The 16,448-nt window shown below is 31.3% G+C and overlaps 1 protein-coding gene and 1 long non-coding RNA gene across 2 annotated transcripts; both read left to right on the top strand.

Moving 5' to 3' along the window:
- The first annotated feature begins 5,212 nt into the window (after nt 1-5,212).
- Nucleotides 5,213-8,905, top strand: LOC112715090 (uncharacterized). Its single transcript, XR_003159460.2, has 2 exons — nt 5,213-5,522; nt 8,632-8,905. It is a non-coding gene; the product is annotated as an uncharacterized lncRNA (long non-coding RNA).
- Nucleotides 8,906-11,258: 2,353 nt separating this feature from the next.
- LOC112715089 (uncharacterized protein At4g29660) lies at nt 11,259-16,258 on the top strand. Its single transcript, XM_029289587.2, has 3 exons — nt 11,259-11,566; nt 14,531-14,755; nt 15,928-16,258. The coding sequence occupies exons 2-3, from the start codon at nt 14,573-14,575 to the stop codon at nt 16,042-16,044; spliced, it is 300 nt and encodes a 99-aa protein (XP_029145420.1). The 5' UTR covers nt 11,259-11,566; nt 14,531-14,572; the 3' UTR covers nt 16,045-16,258.
- Nucleotides 16,259-16,448: the final 190 nt, after the last annotated feature.

The following is a 16,448-nucleotide window of genomic DNA, read 5'->3' as shown; positions in this document are numbered from 1 at the left end:
TCCTATTTCTCTCAAGTATTTACTAGAGAAAATAGTCCGTCCAACAATTACTTCGAAAAGATAATGAGATCCAAAAAAAATATTTAATTTGATTTGTGATTTTTTTTAGACTGATTAGTTTTCGTAACAAATAAAAAAACAACTTAAATTTTTTGGGCATAAGAATCTCGTTATTCTTTTGAGATAATTGTCAGAGACTAAATTAAATTTTTTTTGTTAAAAATTTCGTTGTCTTTTAAAATAATTGTTAAGGACTATTTTAGGTTTTATTCTATTTATAATTGGCTCGAGTCGAAAAAATTAAGAACAACCAGAATCATAAAAATTTGGTGTAATTACCTATCAGTCCTAAGATTTTTAAAATAGGATTTTAGTTTCTCAAATTTTAAAGTAAGTAAAATATTTTCTAATATTTATTTTTGTGAGGCAATAGACATAGAATACTAACTCACACATAGCTATTAAATATATACATATTCAATTTAGACAAATTAATTCTCAAAATAAAGTATAAAATAATGTCTAAATAGTTTAAAAATTTCTAAAACAATTTTTGAAAATTTTTAAATAACTTTAAAACAATTCTTTCAAATTATTTATATATAATTATTTTAATTTCTAAAAGTTTTTGTTTATTTATTTCAAATTTGATTATTTATACAAAAATTTTTAAAATAATTTTTAAATTAATATTTTTTATGTATAAATAATTTAAAATAAATGAATTCATATTTTATTTTTGATCATACAAGATATTAATTTACTTTAATTCAATTTGTAGACATTATATTTCATAATTATTCTTTAATGATGAAGAAAAGAATTAGCCAGTGTTGTTTGAAAAGATGCAAAAACTTTCATTTAACATAAAATTTTTCACATAAATAATTGAAAATATTTGTGTAAATTTTTATAAAGGCAACACTTTAAAACTTACATATAATGTGAATCAAGTCATTTTTAAAGTCAAATTTGTAAGTTATGCTTAATTGCAAGGTCAACGTAGATTATTTACAAAATTTTAATTTGCAGCTTCTAATACTTTGCAATACTTAAACAAGAAATATCTTAGCAAATTCAAGTATTCTATTCATATTTTTTAAAAAATTGTATTGTTGCACAAAATAGGTTAGTAGTTAAAGTTATTTGTGCTACCACAATTAGCAATTATGTCAAAAACAAATTTCTTAACTTCAAAATATTTTCTAAGTTTATTTAGTGCCAATATATTAAAAGTTTAGGAATATAAATAATGAACTTTATAATACAATGAGCACAACTTATAAATAATGGATAGATTAACTAGGTCTGCCCACTTTCTACTGATTCGAATGGACTATTCTCTGGAAAAACTCGCACAGCTCTATATTTGAAAAATAGTCAGGTTACACGGCATACCATCCAACATTATGTCTAACAGAGACCCGAGATTCACTTTAAAAGCCATTAGGAATCCACCTATACACATGAGCACAGCTTATCAACCCCACATAATAACGGCCAGTCAGAAATAACTATTTAGACCCTAAAAAATATGACGAGGACTTGTGCATTGGACAAAAGAGAAGTTGGGATAGATATTTGCCGCTTGTAGAGTTTGCTTACAACAATAGGTTTCATGCAAATATCAGGATGGCATTGTATGAAGTACCTTACGAGCGCAAATGTCAATTTTCGCTATGTTGGTGCGAAGAAGAAGAATCTAATATTTTGGGACCGGAATTAGTTTAGGAAACGACGGAATAGATTAAAATTATTTGCGAAAAGATTCTAATGGTCCAAAGCCGGCAGAAAAACTATGTCGATAGGATAAGAAAACCTTTAGAGTTTAGTGAGAGTGACCATATTTTTCTTAAGATTACACTAACCACTGGAGTAGGTCGTAGTCTTAAGACCAAGAAGTTGAGCCTAGGTATATAGGTCATTTTCAGATTCTTAAGAGAGTAGGTTTGGTAGCTTAACAAATAGCTCTTCTTTCTTATCTATCCAATTTTCATGATGTATTTCACATCTTTCAGTTTAGAAAATATAATCATGATGAGAGTCATAACCTAGAGCCTGAGACAATACAGATACAGAATAACTTGACATTTCGAATACCACCCATCAAGATAGTCGATTGGAGTGTCAAACAACTAAGAGTTAGTGAAAGTTGCTTGGGGACAAGACTGAGTCGAAGAGTACGCATTGAAGTTAGAGACTATTATGAGGACAATTTTTCCACAATTGTTCACAGGTACTATATTTTGAGGATCAATTTTTTTTAAGGAGATTATAATGTAAGGACTCGATTTTTGGTAAACTGATTTTTCTGGATATTTTGTAATTTATTCCGCAAAACTCGTGACCACAGCCCATCAAGAACTAGCAAGGCAGTCCCAATGGTGGAAAAAATGAAAATAAATTAAAAAATAGTAATTAACAGGTTAAATTTGACTTTATGAGAGTAATTACTTCCTTTAAGTCAAATTTGACTAGTAGAAATAAATATCCACTCTCCATTGGTCCATTATTCCTCACTAAAGACTCTTTGAGCCGAAATTCACTTTTAATGATATTTTTGCACACGTTGAAAAAAAGTTATCAACAAAAAATCTCTGAATCAGTGATAAAAGCAATTTCTATCTTGGTAATTGTGTTCCAAGATTATTATTAGTTATTCATTCTTGATTTTATAAAGGAATAAATCTCAGCCGCTCATTATTTTATCACACGGTAAAAGTTAATCGGAAGCGAATTTTTGACTAGTATTCTGCAAATACTTTCTAGAGATCCCAAATTTTCTTGCTTGTTTCTCAAGAAACATGCTCCTCTCTCTCACTCATATGGCCAAGATTATCTCTGCTATTTACCCTTCTATACAGTGTTTTTAATCCCGAGTAATTAACTGTGGATAAATATGTCATTATGAGTCTGACTATGCTTCCTAGGAATCATGCCCTTTCTTTCATATTTTTCAGCTCATTCTTCTCTGTTTTTTCATAGCCTTTTACCATATTAAATCAAGCCAAACTTCAACATTTTATTTAAGAGAATCATTTAGCAAAATTTGATGAAAACATTAGACAAAAAGAGAGATAAATTGCCGTGTTTTAGAGAGAGGAAGAGAGGATTTTCTACTCTTTCAGTCTACATTGAAGTAGTTTTTCTATTGTTCTTCACTTATTCTTCAAGAATTCAAGTCATTCAAGCACAACTCCTTGTTCATTCTTGCTAATTCTTGCATTTTTATACAAAATTCTAACAAGGTAAGCATTTGTTTATCACGTCCTCATTTTGGTTTTTCAAGCTGAATTTAAGGTGAATTCTTACTCTTTTCTATGTCTAGAAAATCCATTTTGAAGGACATATGGAGTACGCCTAAGGAGCCAAGGAAATTCAAGCCCAAAGTGTCCAAGGGATGAATTAAACAAGAGGTAAGGATTAGGATTAGTTAGAATATTTTTGTGCTTGATTTGGTGTTTATATAAGTTATTTTGTGGTGAATTTGTGTTTGTTTTGTAATTTTGAAAATTTTGTGATGTAACTATTTTTGGCTTATTATTTAAGTAAAATATGAAGTTTATTTGTCTCTGAATTTTGTATGAAACAGCAACAAATATTAGAGTACTTAAGATTTAAATTTTAAGCCTTAAACTCACTAAAAACGGGTAAAAAATACAAAATTGAACTTCTGAAAAATTCAGCCACCAAAAACACGAAAAATGTTGAGTAAAAGAATTTAAAAGAGGCTAGAAAAACAGTTTTAATCTTATGGATTGGGTGTGGTAATGTAAAAAGATGTTATGATCGTTTTCAGATAACAAGATAACAAAAAATGTAATTAATACAAGTTATGGTTAAAAGTATGATTTTAGTAATTTTAGGGGTAAAATTGTAATTATATAAATTAGTTGGGTCAAAATTATAATTAAAATAAAGTTGTGAACCTAAATAAAAGCTCTAGTATAATTAGAAGTAAAAGTGTGAAATGTGGTAACTAAATAAGTAAGCAAATTAATAAAGGGTAAAATAGTCTTTTAGATTTTTAGGGAAAAAATGGATATTAATTAAAAATATTGGAAATAATTTGGTCCTAGAAAAATTCTATGATTAATTTGGTAAAAGTTTAACACTAAATAATGCTAAAAGTAAAATTTAGAACACTTAGAGGTAAAATAAAAAATTTGGACATAAAGTAAAATATAAAAATGATCACTAATTTAATGGGAGTAAAAAAGTCTGTTAGTAAAAATAAGAGCGCAAAATGGTAAAGTAATAATATTAGGAGTAAAAGTGACGCTAAAAGTCTAAAAGAAATTGATTATAAGGAGATTAGTGTAAAAAGAGAAAAATTAAAAATATAAAAATACCAAGGATAAAATGGCAAAATATCACACAAGGCTAAAGAGATTTAAAGAGCAGAGAGCGGACACGAGTTTTATTTAAAAGAGAAGAGAAGAGAAGTCCCTTAGGTAGCGTTTGGAAGAGAGATAGAGACTGAGAGACTAAGATTGAGAGTTAGAGACTGAGAGACTAAGATTGAAATAAGTCTCAGTATTGTGTTTGGTGTAATGTGGGAGACATAGATTAAAATAAGAATGAAGCTCTAATTTAATTTACACAAAAGGTAAAATTGGAATTAATTAATTGAAATGGAAATATTTTAAGTAAAAATATTATTAAAAATTTAGTCTGTCTTCAAAAATTTCAGTCCCCTGTGTCCCTATTTTTTGGAAGTATTGAAATACTGAAATTTTAGAGACAGAGACTGAAATTTTAGTACCAGTCTCTGCGCCAACAAACATGATACTGAGTCCTAGTCTCTGTCCTAGTACCTCAAAACAAACGCACTACAAGAAAAATACCCATTCAGCCACACTTTTTTTAGACTACATTTAAAAAGCGTAGCCTATTCTAGGAATAGGCTATGTTTTTCTCTATATTTCCTTTTTGTAGAAGAATAGGAAACATATTTGTGGCATCACTTGAAAAGTGTCTCCTTAGATATTATAAATATCACTTATAAAGCGTAGCCTTATCTTAAGAGCTATAGGTTCACTTTTTACACCAAAGAGTGCGCTTTTGAAGAGTAACTTATTTGTCAAGTTTCAGGTGCACTTTAAAAAAATTGCCTAATATACTTAAGTCAAATGTCCAACACTTAGTAAATTTTTTTCACTCTACACCAAATAATAATATACAAATTAAACCCCATAAAAAAATAATATACAAATTAAACACATACAGCCAAATCAAATGAAACAAACGCGTAACCCTCACCCTTGTTAGCTGCTTTTCCCTTCTTCTTCGCGCCCCTTCATTGCCGCAAAACAGAGAAGACTCTGCACTCACCACTCCAGGAAGACTCCGCCATCACCAGTCACCACTCACGGTGTCACCACTCCAGGAAGACTCTGCACTCACTCATCTTCACCATTCACGACGCCGTCACTCGTCTTCACCGTACCGGCGCTTCTCTTCTCTGTGCGCTCACATCAGGACGACACTGCTTTCTTCATTCGGTCACCATCGTCGAAAAGGTATGCATCCAACTTCATTTGGTTTCTGAAATTTGAGAGAGTAAAGTTCCGATTTTAGAGTTTCAATTTAGGAGTTTGGTACAATAATCTGTGAACTCATGAATTGATGAATTGCGGCTTAGGAGAACTCATTCTTGTACGTTCGTTCACCACAAACCCTAGGTCCGTTCTTCTATTGTCTTAGCTTGCGATTTTTTCAGCTACATTTCGATTCAGTTCATACTTTTCTGTGATCAACCTTATCGCCCATTTCATTTTTGGATCATTTAACGGCTTGAAAAATGATTAAAACTTAAATTTGTATCCTTTTATTTATTTTACTTGCTGATTGGGGTTGTTGTTACTTTGAAAATTCATCTGACTTTGTTGTTTTTTTTTATGGTGGCCGATTTTGTGTTTTTTTTATTATATATTTTTTCTAATGGAATATTTGAATGTAGTTTATGCTGAAGCAAATTGATGAGCTGAAGTAGTTAAAAAGCAGAGAGTGAAATAGAGTTTCTCTAAAAAATTTAATCATGCGAATTTTGTAGATTACATAATTGAATTCTGAATCTAACTTGCATCCATATCTACAATTACCATTTCTTGAACAATTTGGTGGATTGAGTTTAGAATTTTTTAACATGCGTTGTTGACTTCCCAGGAAGTGATTAGATGCATCCAAGTTGGTTTCAAAACTTGGTTTTTTCTGATTTGAATTCTTCTTTTTTCCTTACGAGATTCATGGTTTGGATTTAAATTTTGGGCTGTGGTCAGATTTAATTAGTATAGATACTATGCGAATTTAATTTTTTTTATTCCAACTGTTTGATCATTTGCTTGTTCCTGATTTGAGCTACAATGTCAATAGGTTATTGAATTTAGAATGCTAAGTAATGCCATTCAAATAAGCTTAATGACTATCTGATATAGTTGTTTCTGAATTGTGACTTCAACTCTTTAGAATATTTTATCACTTGAGAAATTATACTATGTTATAGTTGGTGTTCTGAAGAAAAAATCAGAGTATGGACTCTATTTGGTTTGTGCATTGTTTCAAAACTTTTTGATTTTTTTTTACTTTGGATTTTTTTTCTTCTTTCCTCGTGAGATTTATGCTTTGGATTTGAATTTTGGGCTGTTATACTATACAAGTTAAATTTTTTTTAATCCAACTGTTTAATCATTTGCTTTCCAGATTTGAGCTACAATAGTCAATAGGTTATTGAATTTAGAATGCTAAGTAATTTCATTGAAATAAGCTTAATGAATATCTCATAAAGTAGTTTCACCTTCTTTAATTTCTCGTCTCTGAATGTCATTATTCATTACTTTTTCACCTTCATTTGGGCCTTACACACACAAAATCCCTTGCCATTTGTGGACTCCTTAATTGATCTCTTTTCCGATGCCCATGATAAGGTACAATGCATACTTTTTTTTCATTTTATTATTATGCTATTAATTCATGTGTAGCTCCAACTTGATTACTTTATTAGTTATGAAGCTGCAATTTAACTTATTATTTATATACTATAAATTCTTTGTTTTCCTTAATTTGTTTTGCTTCAGCTAGTTTCTAGTAAAATATTTAGAGAATTACTTCTGATTTTAGTTTCCATTTAGTATGAAGTTGTGTTAGTCCGTTTTTTAGTTATGTCTTTTATGGTGACTTATAGTATCCCGTGAATATGATTGTTATTTTAAAGCAAAAGACTTTGGTTTATTTAATTATTTATTCAAGCATAATATGATTTATTTAATTATTTATTCAAGTACAGTATGATTTTTTAATTGCTCTAATGAGAGATACAATGGCTGATAAGCCTATGGATATGCCAAAAAGATTGAGTTATGCAAGTTCTAACTTGGTAAGTATGTCTTCATCCGAGATAGAGTCTGGAATCTGAAGAATAGTTTGTGCCAAATTGTGATTAAAAAGTTGAATTATTTGGTATTTTCATTGTTACTAAAATCTAAATAAGTTTTTGATTTGGGCTTTGCGACAATGATTTTTGATGGGTTTAAATTGTTTGATCCAAGAGTCTTGTATATTTTGACTTGACTTGATTGTTTTCTTACCTTCTAGCAAACTCCTCCAATCTCCTATTCCAATGTCAGTCTTTAGGAATGTACAATACATAAAATACTTACTTTGATATACTTCAAATAAAGTGAGTGCTACTTAGTTTACAATCTCTAGTTCTATTTTTTAAAGAGGGTCATATTAAATACTTTTAAATCAAAGTTCAATTCACCTTAAACTTTTGGTGTGCTAATTATCTCTCAATGAACCCACTGCATTCTTTTTTTTCATTCTCTCTTGACCCCACAAAAACTATTGGACAAGTCTACGAATTTTATCGATTAAAGTCTCGTAAAACTTAAAACAACTAAGAGTATAAATAAAGACAACAGAGTTTAAATTGTTTTAATGTTACAAGAGCAAACATGACTGGAGAGGTTATATTCCAAAAATGAGAAGATGCAATTCAATTTTTGTTAGAAAAAGTTAGTGCCATAGCAAATGATAATTAATTATAAAACTATTGTTAAATGGATTGAAGGAAAAAATGACATTAGCTGGGAATTACTATTTTTGAGAAACAAAATAAAGAATAAAATCTATATTTTTTAACATACGAAAGTGGTATACAAGGAGGATAAATGGTTCCGATCATGTGAGTAGATTTCTTTAAATAAAGCTAGTAGGTGGAGAATTATGGAGTTCATGAATCAAATGATATATATAAAGGATATAGATACTTAGTAATATAAAGTGTCTTTATGTAATATATGTATGTATGTGGTTGGTGAGTCATAAAATTGTTGCAGTTTATAATGTTGGTGGGTAGGTGTTACTAAAAAAATGGAAAATATGTTGAATGTGCTGAGTTAGATTTAAGTCCATGTAATCTAAATTTTTTTTATGGCATTATCAAAGGGGATTATTAGATTCATGTTGAATGTGCTTTGTTTCTTATTTTATGTTTTTGGTGATATGAAAAGAAGAGTAGTTTCAATTATCCTATGCAGCTCGGATATTGTATGTGTTATTAATATGTTAATTACATTTTTTTTGTTGTACTTTTTTAAATTATAATTATTTTTCTATATAATTATGCAGGATAATTCTGAAGATGCGAGTGAAGATTGAGATGCTTATCATGATGGTTTATTGACAAAGATGGAAATTGAAAGATGTATGGTTGATGATGATGTCTGTTATTAGAAGCTAAGATACATTTATATGATATAATATTTTGGTTTTTCCTAGTTTATTAGTAGTAAACTCTAAGTGCATTATATGAGTATACTTGTTCTAATTTGAGATGTATGAATACTCAAAATTATGATCATCTTAATATTTTTGGTTCATTATATAATTATATTTTGTTTCAGTATAATTTTTATTATTTAAAGATTATTGTATGGTATTATTATATATGTATTCATTTTTATTTTATAATAATTAACAAATTTAATTAAAAATACAAGATTATATATATAATTATATTCTCAAATATTAGATTTTAGATAAAAAAATTGTTAGAAATTTCTGTTTATATATATATATATATAAACAGAAATTTTTTTAAAAAAAATGACGGACAAAAGGCTACACTTATATAGAGTAGCTATAGGTATACTATTTGATACATTTATAAACTGATGCAATAGCCCTGAAAAGTGCATCCTATTCTTTAGAATTATGGTAACCATTAGTGCAGAAAAGCGTAGCCTTAGGTCCTGAACAACATCACTTAAAAAGCGTACTATATTCTCAAAGGCCAGAAGCGTAGCCTTTGAAAATAGGCAAAACTAGTATAGGCATCGCCTAAAAAGCGTAGCCTTTTCTTAAGACATCATTTTTTTTCGTTTTTGGCTACACTTTTCAAGTGTACTTGAATGAGTGTTTTTCTTGTAGTGACGCTACCTTAGAGATAAAGTTTATTGAGATTGGTCACAGAAAAAAAACTGTAAATCTCAAGGTGTTAGAGATACCTAGTTGAGCAGATTTCCATCTCGCCTAACCAAAGATTATATGGAGTGGGACGTCCACCATATGGATAGTTACTCACTGTGAGCATATTATATTTTGGGTCATTCTTTTATTAATGTCGCGATTGTACATGATTTATCATGATGCACATGTGCACGGCTATACACATTGGAGTAGTCATATCCAGATGTTGGACCTGGGGACGTCGAATTGCGGGTAGCTAACCGACACATGAACTCATGACCTGCATAGGATCCTGCATGCATCATACTTGCTGCATTTCTTTATTTATGATTGTTTATTTGTATATGTATTTATTATTCTATTTTATACTTGTGTTTGTACTTGTTTGGGTGTGAATTACAGTTATGACCTCACAAACATTTAGACTTAGGCTGCAGATCCATTTAGGTTTCCGTGTAGTACTGTGTTGAGAACCTTAATTTCTCACCTCCTTATTTTTTCACGTCTGTAGATGAGGACCGGCGTGATATTATTTAAATACCCAGCATATGACAAATACGTAGATTTTGCAATGGGAGGCACGGTGTTTTGGAGTTGTCCACATACGTATATTTAATATCTTTTTAATTGCCCGTTTTCTCACACTTTGCTTAGTCTAAAGTTTGACCCTAATATACCATATGATATATTACTATCAGAGCTTTATCCTGGCAGAAGCCAATATCATTTTTTGCCTTATCTTTTGAACATGTTGGAGCCCATACCTGAGTCCCCGATAATTGATATCGTTACATAAATACTTAAAGATAATAAGAGAATTTAAATTAATATTTATGTTAGGGTTTACAATAGTTAATTTAGTCATGCAAATCTTAAAATTCACCAATTTGCATATTATCTATGAAATGTAGATAATGAATCATGAATAAAGAAATAAAAGAATCTCTCAGTAGTTAATTTTTATGGTAATTAGCTTAATCATATAATTTTAAGATTTTTCAATTGAGACAAAAGATTTATATTAAATTACAAAAACTAAAAAAATCTTTTATCATTAATGTTCGAAAAGTAAAAAGTAATCAAGTCATACATTTTTAAACAATAAAATGCGACATAATTAATGATAATATATATTAAGTTTAGTTAATCAAGATTTTTTAAAATTATACTATTATTTTTTTATATCGACAAAGAATAGTTAGTTTTCTGAATAAAAGATACAGACACATGTACCCATATAAAAATAAAACGACAATTATAACGAAAGATGGCTTTCGTGTGTTAAGAGTATCCAGACGTTGGTTATATAATTGGTCTGTTAGGTACTCTTAGCACACGAAAGCTATTTTCTATAGTTACAATTATCGTTTTATTCTTATATAGGTACATTTGTCAACCTCAGTATCTTTCATAAATACAAATGGTAATTTATTCTATGTTTTCAATATTCTAAAAATCGAACTAGATTAGTCGGTTGGACTGATTCAACCACGAACCGACAACATTAATAATTCAGTCAAATATGTAAAACCGTTAAAAACTAATAAAAAACTGTTGAATCAGTCAAAAATCGGTCAGTGAGATCGAACCGAAACCCGGCCGGTTTAAAAAAAAGGCTCCTTCGTTTCTTTCTCCCTTTCTTCCTTTCTTCCTTTCCTTCTTCCAGTCAGAAAGAAATCACACAAACCCAACCAAAAAACCCGACACCGTAAGCCTACACCACCGCCGCAAGGAGTGGCATACTGCCGCCGGCCGTCGCACTCAAAGGTCGCCATCCATCATCTAGCTTCCCTCGTGCTCCAAGTTTTTAACCGCTGTTCGCTGTCACCGATCGCGGCTGCTTCCTCGAGCTCGGCGTCCGTCGTCTTTGTCTGCTCAGGCGAGCTTCCGTCGCCGTTTGTTTGCCGTTCACGTTCGCGTCTTCGTTCGCGTTCTTCGCCGTTCACGTTCGCTCGGCGTTCACCGTTCTCGTTCACTCGCCCTTCACCGTTCGAGTTCGCATTCGCGTTCGTCTGGAAGCGACGTTGCTCTGATTCAAACTCTGCGACCAACCCGCACGCTCCACCTAGCCGTCGAACTGCTCTCTTTTGTAGCCGTGAGTTCCCTAAACCCGCCACCAGACAATACACTCACACAACACCAATACTCTTTTCAAACTCTGCAACTTCTGATTTCTATTACCATAAGTAATTATTTGATTTGGTAGTGGTTTGGATTTTTTCATAGACTGAATTAAAGTTACAATAGTTATGTTCTCTTCTCTATCACATTGAAATTAAGCTTTGAGTTCTCTTATTCCGTTTTAATTTTACCGCAATCAACATGTTTGATGAAATGCTTTAACCATATTTCTAGTTGGTTTTATAATTTCTAGCTTTTAGAAACTTAGTAAGTTGATTGCATGTGAAGTTAGAATAATTGGATCATAGTACTTAGGAAATTTTAGCTGCACAAATAGCATCTTTGCAGAAAACATATTAGCATGATGATTCCACTTGCATTAGTGTTCTTCTGGTAAAATTTAACTGTTATTGTGAACTTGTTAATTTGCTAATTTTTCTTGTGTTGTTGTTCTGTTGTTCTTCTGTTACTTTTAATTTTTGTTGTTGTTGTGATTTTCTGTTCTTGAACTTGTTGAGTTGATAATTTGCTAAATTGTTGGGCTGCTGTTGCTTTAATTTGCCAAATTGTTAGGTTGCTGCGACTTAATTTGTTGGATTTTCTATTTAGGTCTTGTACTTGTTTATTTGCTAAATTGTTGTTGTGTATTTATTGTTGTCTTTGAGATTATTGCTGGATATTGGTGATCATTGATTTATTATATGCTTCATGTTTTCATTGTTTTGTTAATTGTCTGTTTTGTTCCAAAAATCAATTTTTTGTGATCAATGCTCGAACTCTGAATGTTGTTCTGCAGTTTTTGTTTTGTTTCAGAAATCAATTTTTTGTGATCAATGCTCAAACTCTGAATGTTGTTCTGTTTTGTTTTAAGGCTGTGTTTGGAAGAGGTGATGATTTCTGAGTGTTGTTTTGTTTTTGTTTTAAGGCTGTGTGTTGTGTTCAATTTTCATTTTGTAGGAAATTCTCTGAGGTATATAAGAATTAAGAAGGAAGACTATTTCAACGGTATTACTCTGTTGATTCTGGTCTGCTACAAGCTTGAACATAGAATTGAAGAGAGAAAAACCTTTAATTTGTCTCCTAGCTTGATGATCAAATGATGAAGATTCAATAAAAAGGTCTTTCTTCTGGTGTTGTGTAGCACTCTTTAATTTCCTCAGTGGATTAATCACTTTGAAATAGTTTGATTTGGAGGTCAGTGGTAATTCATAAGAGTTTGTTTTAAAAAGAGAGAAGATGAGAAGGTTCTAGCAGTTTCAACATGGAATTTTCATTTGAGTTGAAGTTTTTTGTTATATTTGTTTTGTTTTTCATTTAGGAAGGATCTTCAATGTTCTGTTCTTTGGCCCTTTTGTTTTCCTTTGCATGTTTAGAACAAAGATGCTAAAAAGTGCACAAAAAGAGTGAGTGACTATATGGAAAACTAGAAACAAGAAAATATTCAACAATGAATCTGTGAATATGGAGGAGATGAAAAGGCTTATTTCATTTTATAAGGAGTCTTGGAAACGAGGCAGGGAAGTCAAGATAATTGATCATTGAAGCTTTTTTGTTTCGTGCCAGTAGCTAGTGGATTTTTTGTGTTAGGAGTGATTACTAGTTACTTTGTTTTGTGATGATTGATCTGCGTTCTGTATTCTTGTTCTGGTTGTATCTTTTCATCCTGTTGCTGCTGATTGTTGTAGTTCTTTTCTCCTCATCACCCTCTTCGGGTTTATGGATGTGACTTAGGCTTTTCTAGAGGAATATGTTCATCTCCACAAAAAAATTATTGGAATTCTGCTATATTAGTTTATTTTCCAATGGAATATTACTTTGAAAAACAGAAGAGTGATCATTGCAGCCTTTGTATTATAACCTCAATTTTCAGGATTTTTCTTTTTCTTGATTAATCTCTGGACAATTGATTATTTAAGTGAGACCTGGTCAACCGGTTCAACTAGTGACCCAGTGGTCCAACCGGTTCAATTACCAGTTCAGTTCTAATAATTATGTTTGAATGGTTTGTTTACTCCTGAGATATTTTGCTGCCTAAATAATTTGTTATGTTCATTTGAACTTATGCTTACTAAAGATAAGGGGGAAATTTCCTCTTATTATTGTAGAAAATAAAATTATAAAATAATAAGGATAAAGAATAATTTAGAAAAATAGCACAAGAAGGGAGTGACAATATCAAATTTAGGAGTAGCGACATCACTTCCCCTGCTTTGGAGGTTTGGGTAGAGATGTTAAGGAATTCAGACATTATATGCAAGGTAAAACAGGGGAATAAATTTAGTATCATTAGGGAGTTGTTTTGGGATTTTGAAGGCCTTTAAGTCAAATTTATTGACCTTATGTCTGAATTAGGAACAATTGGTTGCATGCTAATATCAGATTTCCCTGAGAAATCAACTTTTGGGTTTGGTGCCTTCCAAGAAAATTGAACCACCAATGTCTGTGTGTGATAATTACCTATATTTAGTTTTAGCTGGTTCTACTTAAAAAATCTCTTGGTTATACATTCAAAACCTTTCTTGATATATCGATCTCTAGATGTTATTTTTGCTAACAGTTAGTGTTTTCTAGTTCTGGAAGTGGGAGACACAAATGAAAAAACTTTTCATTAGCCTTCCTTTTGAGATGATTTCTTGTCTGGATAATTGTGAAAGGAGGTATAAACCTTGATCTTCAATTCATTTAGAGTAAACTTAGATTTGAGAACTACTTTCCTGAAATCAAAATGTCTTTTGAATTCATTTATAAGTGAAACTATACTTTGGACACGAAAATCAGTAAATCACTTTATTATTTGGTTTCATATCCCATGGTTCTTGTCAATACTTTGGCATTGAACTGTATTTACCAACATTACTCTTGTATGTATGTGTATGAATTGAATTAAAAATTTTATTTTAGTTTCCTATCAAACTTCTAAATTATTTTCTCTCTACAGATATTGTTTTGTCTTGCGATAATTGAACGGGAGGCCATTGAAATGGCAAGCTACTTGTGGAGAAAATATGCAGACTACTTGTACACAAAATGGGAGAAAACCTTTCTTTGGGACATGGTGGCGCCTTATAGAAGGCCCAAATCCTTTACACCTTTAGTCACAATTTATATAGCTGCTTTCTACACTGGAGTTGTTGGGGCTGCCATCACTGAACAACTCCACAAGGTTCTTCTTCTATGATATTCTTGATCTTATTCCTTTCATTTATTTGTCTTTATCTTTTCTGTTTTCTTTTCTTGTGATCATTTTTTTAATCCTTTGTTCTTTTGGGTCTCAATTACGACAGCAAGGGAATGACGGAATGAGTAGTTTTAGATAAATAGTCGTGCCAAATGATGTTCACTATTTGTGCTGTTCGATGAGTTTTTAAGGAGAAAGAATGGCAAAACATTGGTGTGTAGGACTCTAGGTTCAGTTCGGCAGATAATCTCATAGATTTGGTTGGACTAGAAGTTCTAACATTCAAATGTGTAGCATTCACCCCAAGGCTGCATTTGGTTTTGAGAATAGAACAAGATAGGACATTGAAAACAGGACACAAAAATTAGTGTTTTTATATGCTGTTCGGTGATAAACTGATATAATATAGAACAAATAATAAAAGTCCAATTTACCTTTTTTTTTTCTTCACATAAAATTAAGAAAGAAAAATAGAATGGTAAACGATATAATTATGAAAAATTGATAGTGACGATAAAAGGAAAAAAGAAAAAATATGTTGCGCCTTTGTCCAGTGTCTCTGCTTTTTTCCTGACGAGAAGGACACAAAATACAGGAAGGACATAAAATACCCTAGTTCAATGTCCCAAGACACAACGACTCTGTCTATGTCTTATTTGTCAAACACGATTTGTGTCTCTGTGCTTGTAAACAAACGCTGGCCAACGTCATCCACCCATTCTAGTGAAGCCTATATCTAGAGATTCGATTCAGATAGATTAACAATCATTTACCTACAAAAGCAATAATCTCGGAATCCATAATACCTTTGCCTAAAGGATATTTATGGGCTTGCAATCTACCTGCCAATTAGCAAGATGCCTAAGGGCTTCTTGAATCACTTGATTGCTGATTCCTCTTTTTTTCTTGCACGCGTCCCTTCTCTTGGGGTGTTGGATTGCCAAATTCATTAGTGCTGTGGTGACTGATCATGTTGGATGGATATCACTCAATTCATTTCTAAATATTTTTATCATGAAATTTTCCACATCTCTTGCTACATTTTAGATCACGATGGGAATTTATAGCAATAATAAGTTAATAACCTTAAATATATGTGATAAGGATCTACATTTGAAAGTCAAATTTATGTGATGGATCTTAAAATATCGCTGCAGGAAAAGTATTGGGAAGAGCATCCAGGCAGAGTTGTGCCTCTCATGGAACCAAAGTTTTATTGGGGTCCGTGGAGGATTATGCGAGGAGACGTACCATCTCCACCACCATCTCAATGAAAGGTCTGGATGCATGTTTTATGTTTGCTTCCAATTCACCACATTTTGTCATTTAAGCACAGGATGTTTGGCTTCACCAAAAGTTTGTTACTGCACCCTTATTGTGTTGTCTTTTTCTCTCAGCTGTGAAATCGAAAGGTTGGAACTTGTTCTCTTCATGGAAAGCATACTATAATATTTATAAATAGCATTAAGAATTTTTACAACAGCTTTACTTACTAGTTGAGCTTATCCCTCTTTGTAAATTTGTGCTGATTTATATGTTGTTTTTCTTTTGTTTATTGACTTGGACAGTAGGACTTGACAAAAGCAACATGAAGCTTTGTTAATTAACTTGGCTTCTGTTAGTCGGACAACACAAGTTCCATCATAAAATTTGAAAATGCAATTACATATTTGGTGTA

The sequence above is a fragment of the Arachis hypogaea genome, chromosome 10, assembly GCF_003086295.3.
Source record: "Arachis hypogaea cultivar Tifrunner chromosome 10, arahy.Tifrunner.gnm2.J5K5, whole genome shotgun sequence".
Classification (NCBI taxonomy): Eukaryota; Viridiplantae; Streptophyta; class Magnoliopsida; order Fabales; family Fabaceae; genus Arachis; species Arachis hypogaea.
Note: the sequence above shows the minus strand (reverse complement) of the source record. Positions and strands in the feature narration are given on the sequence as shown.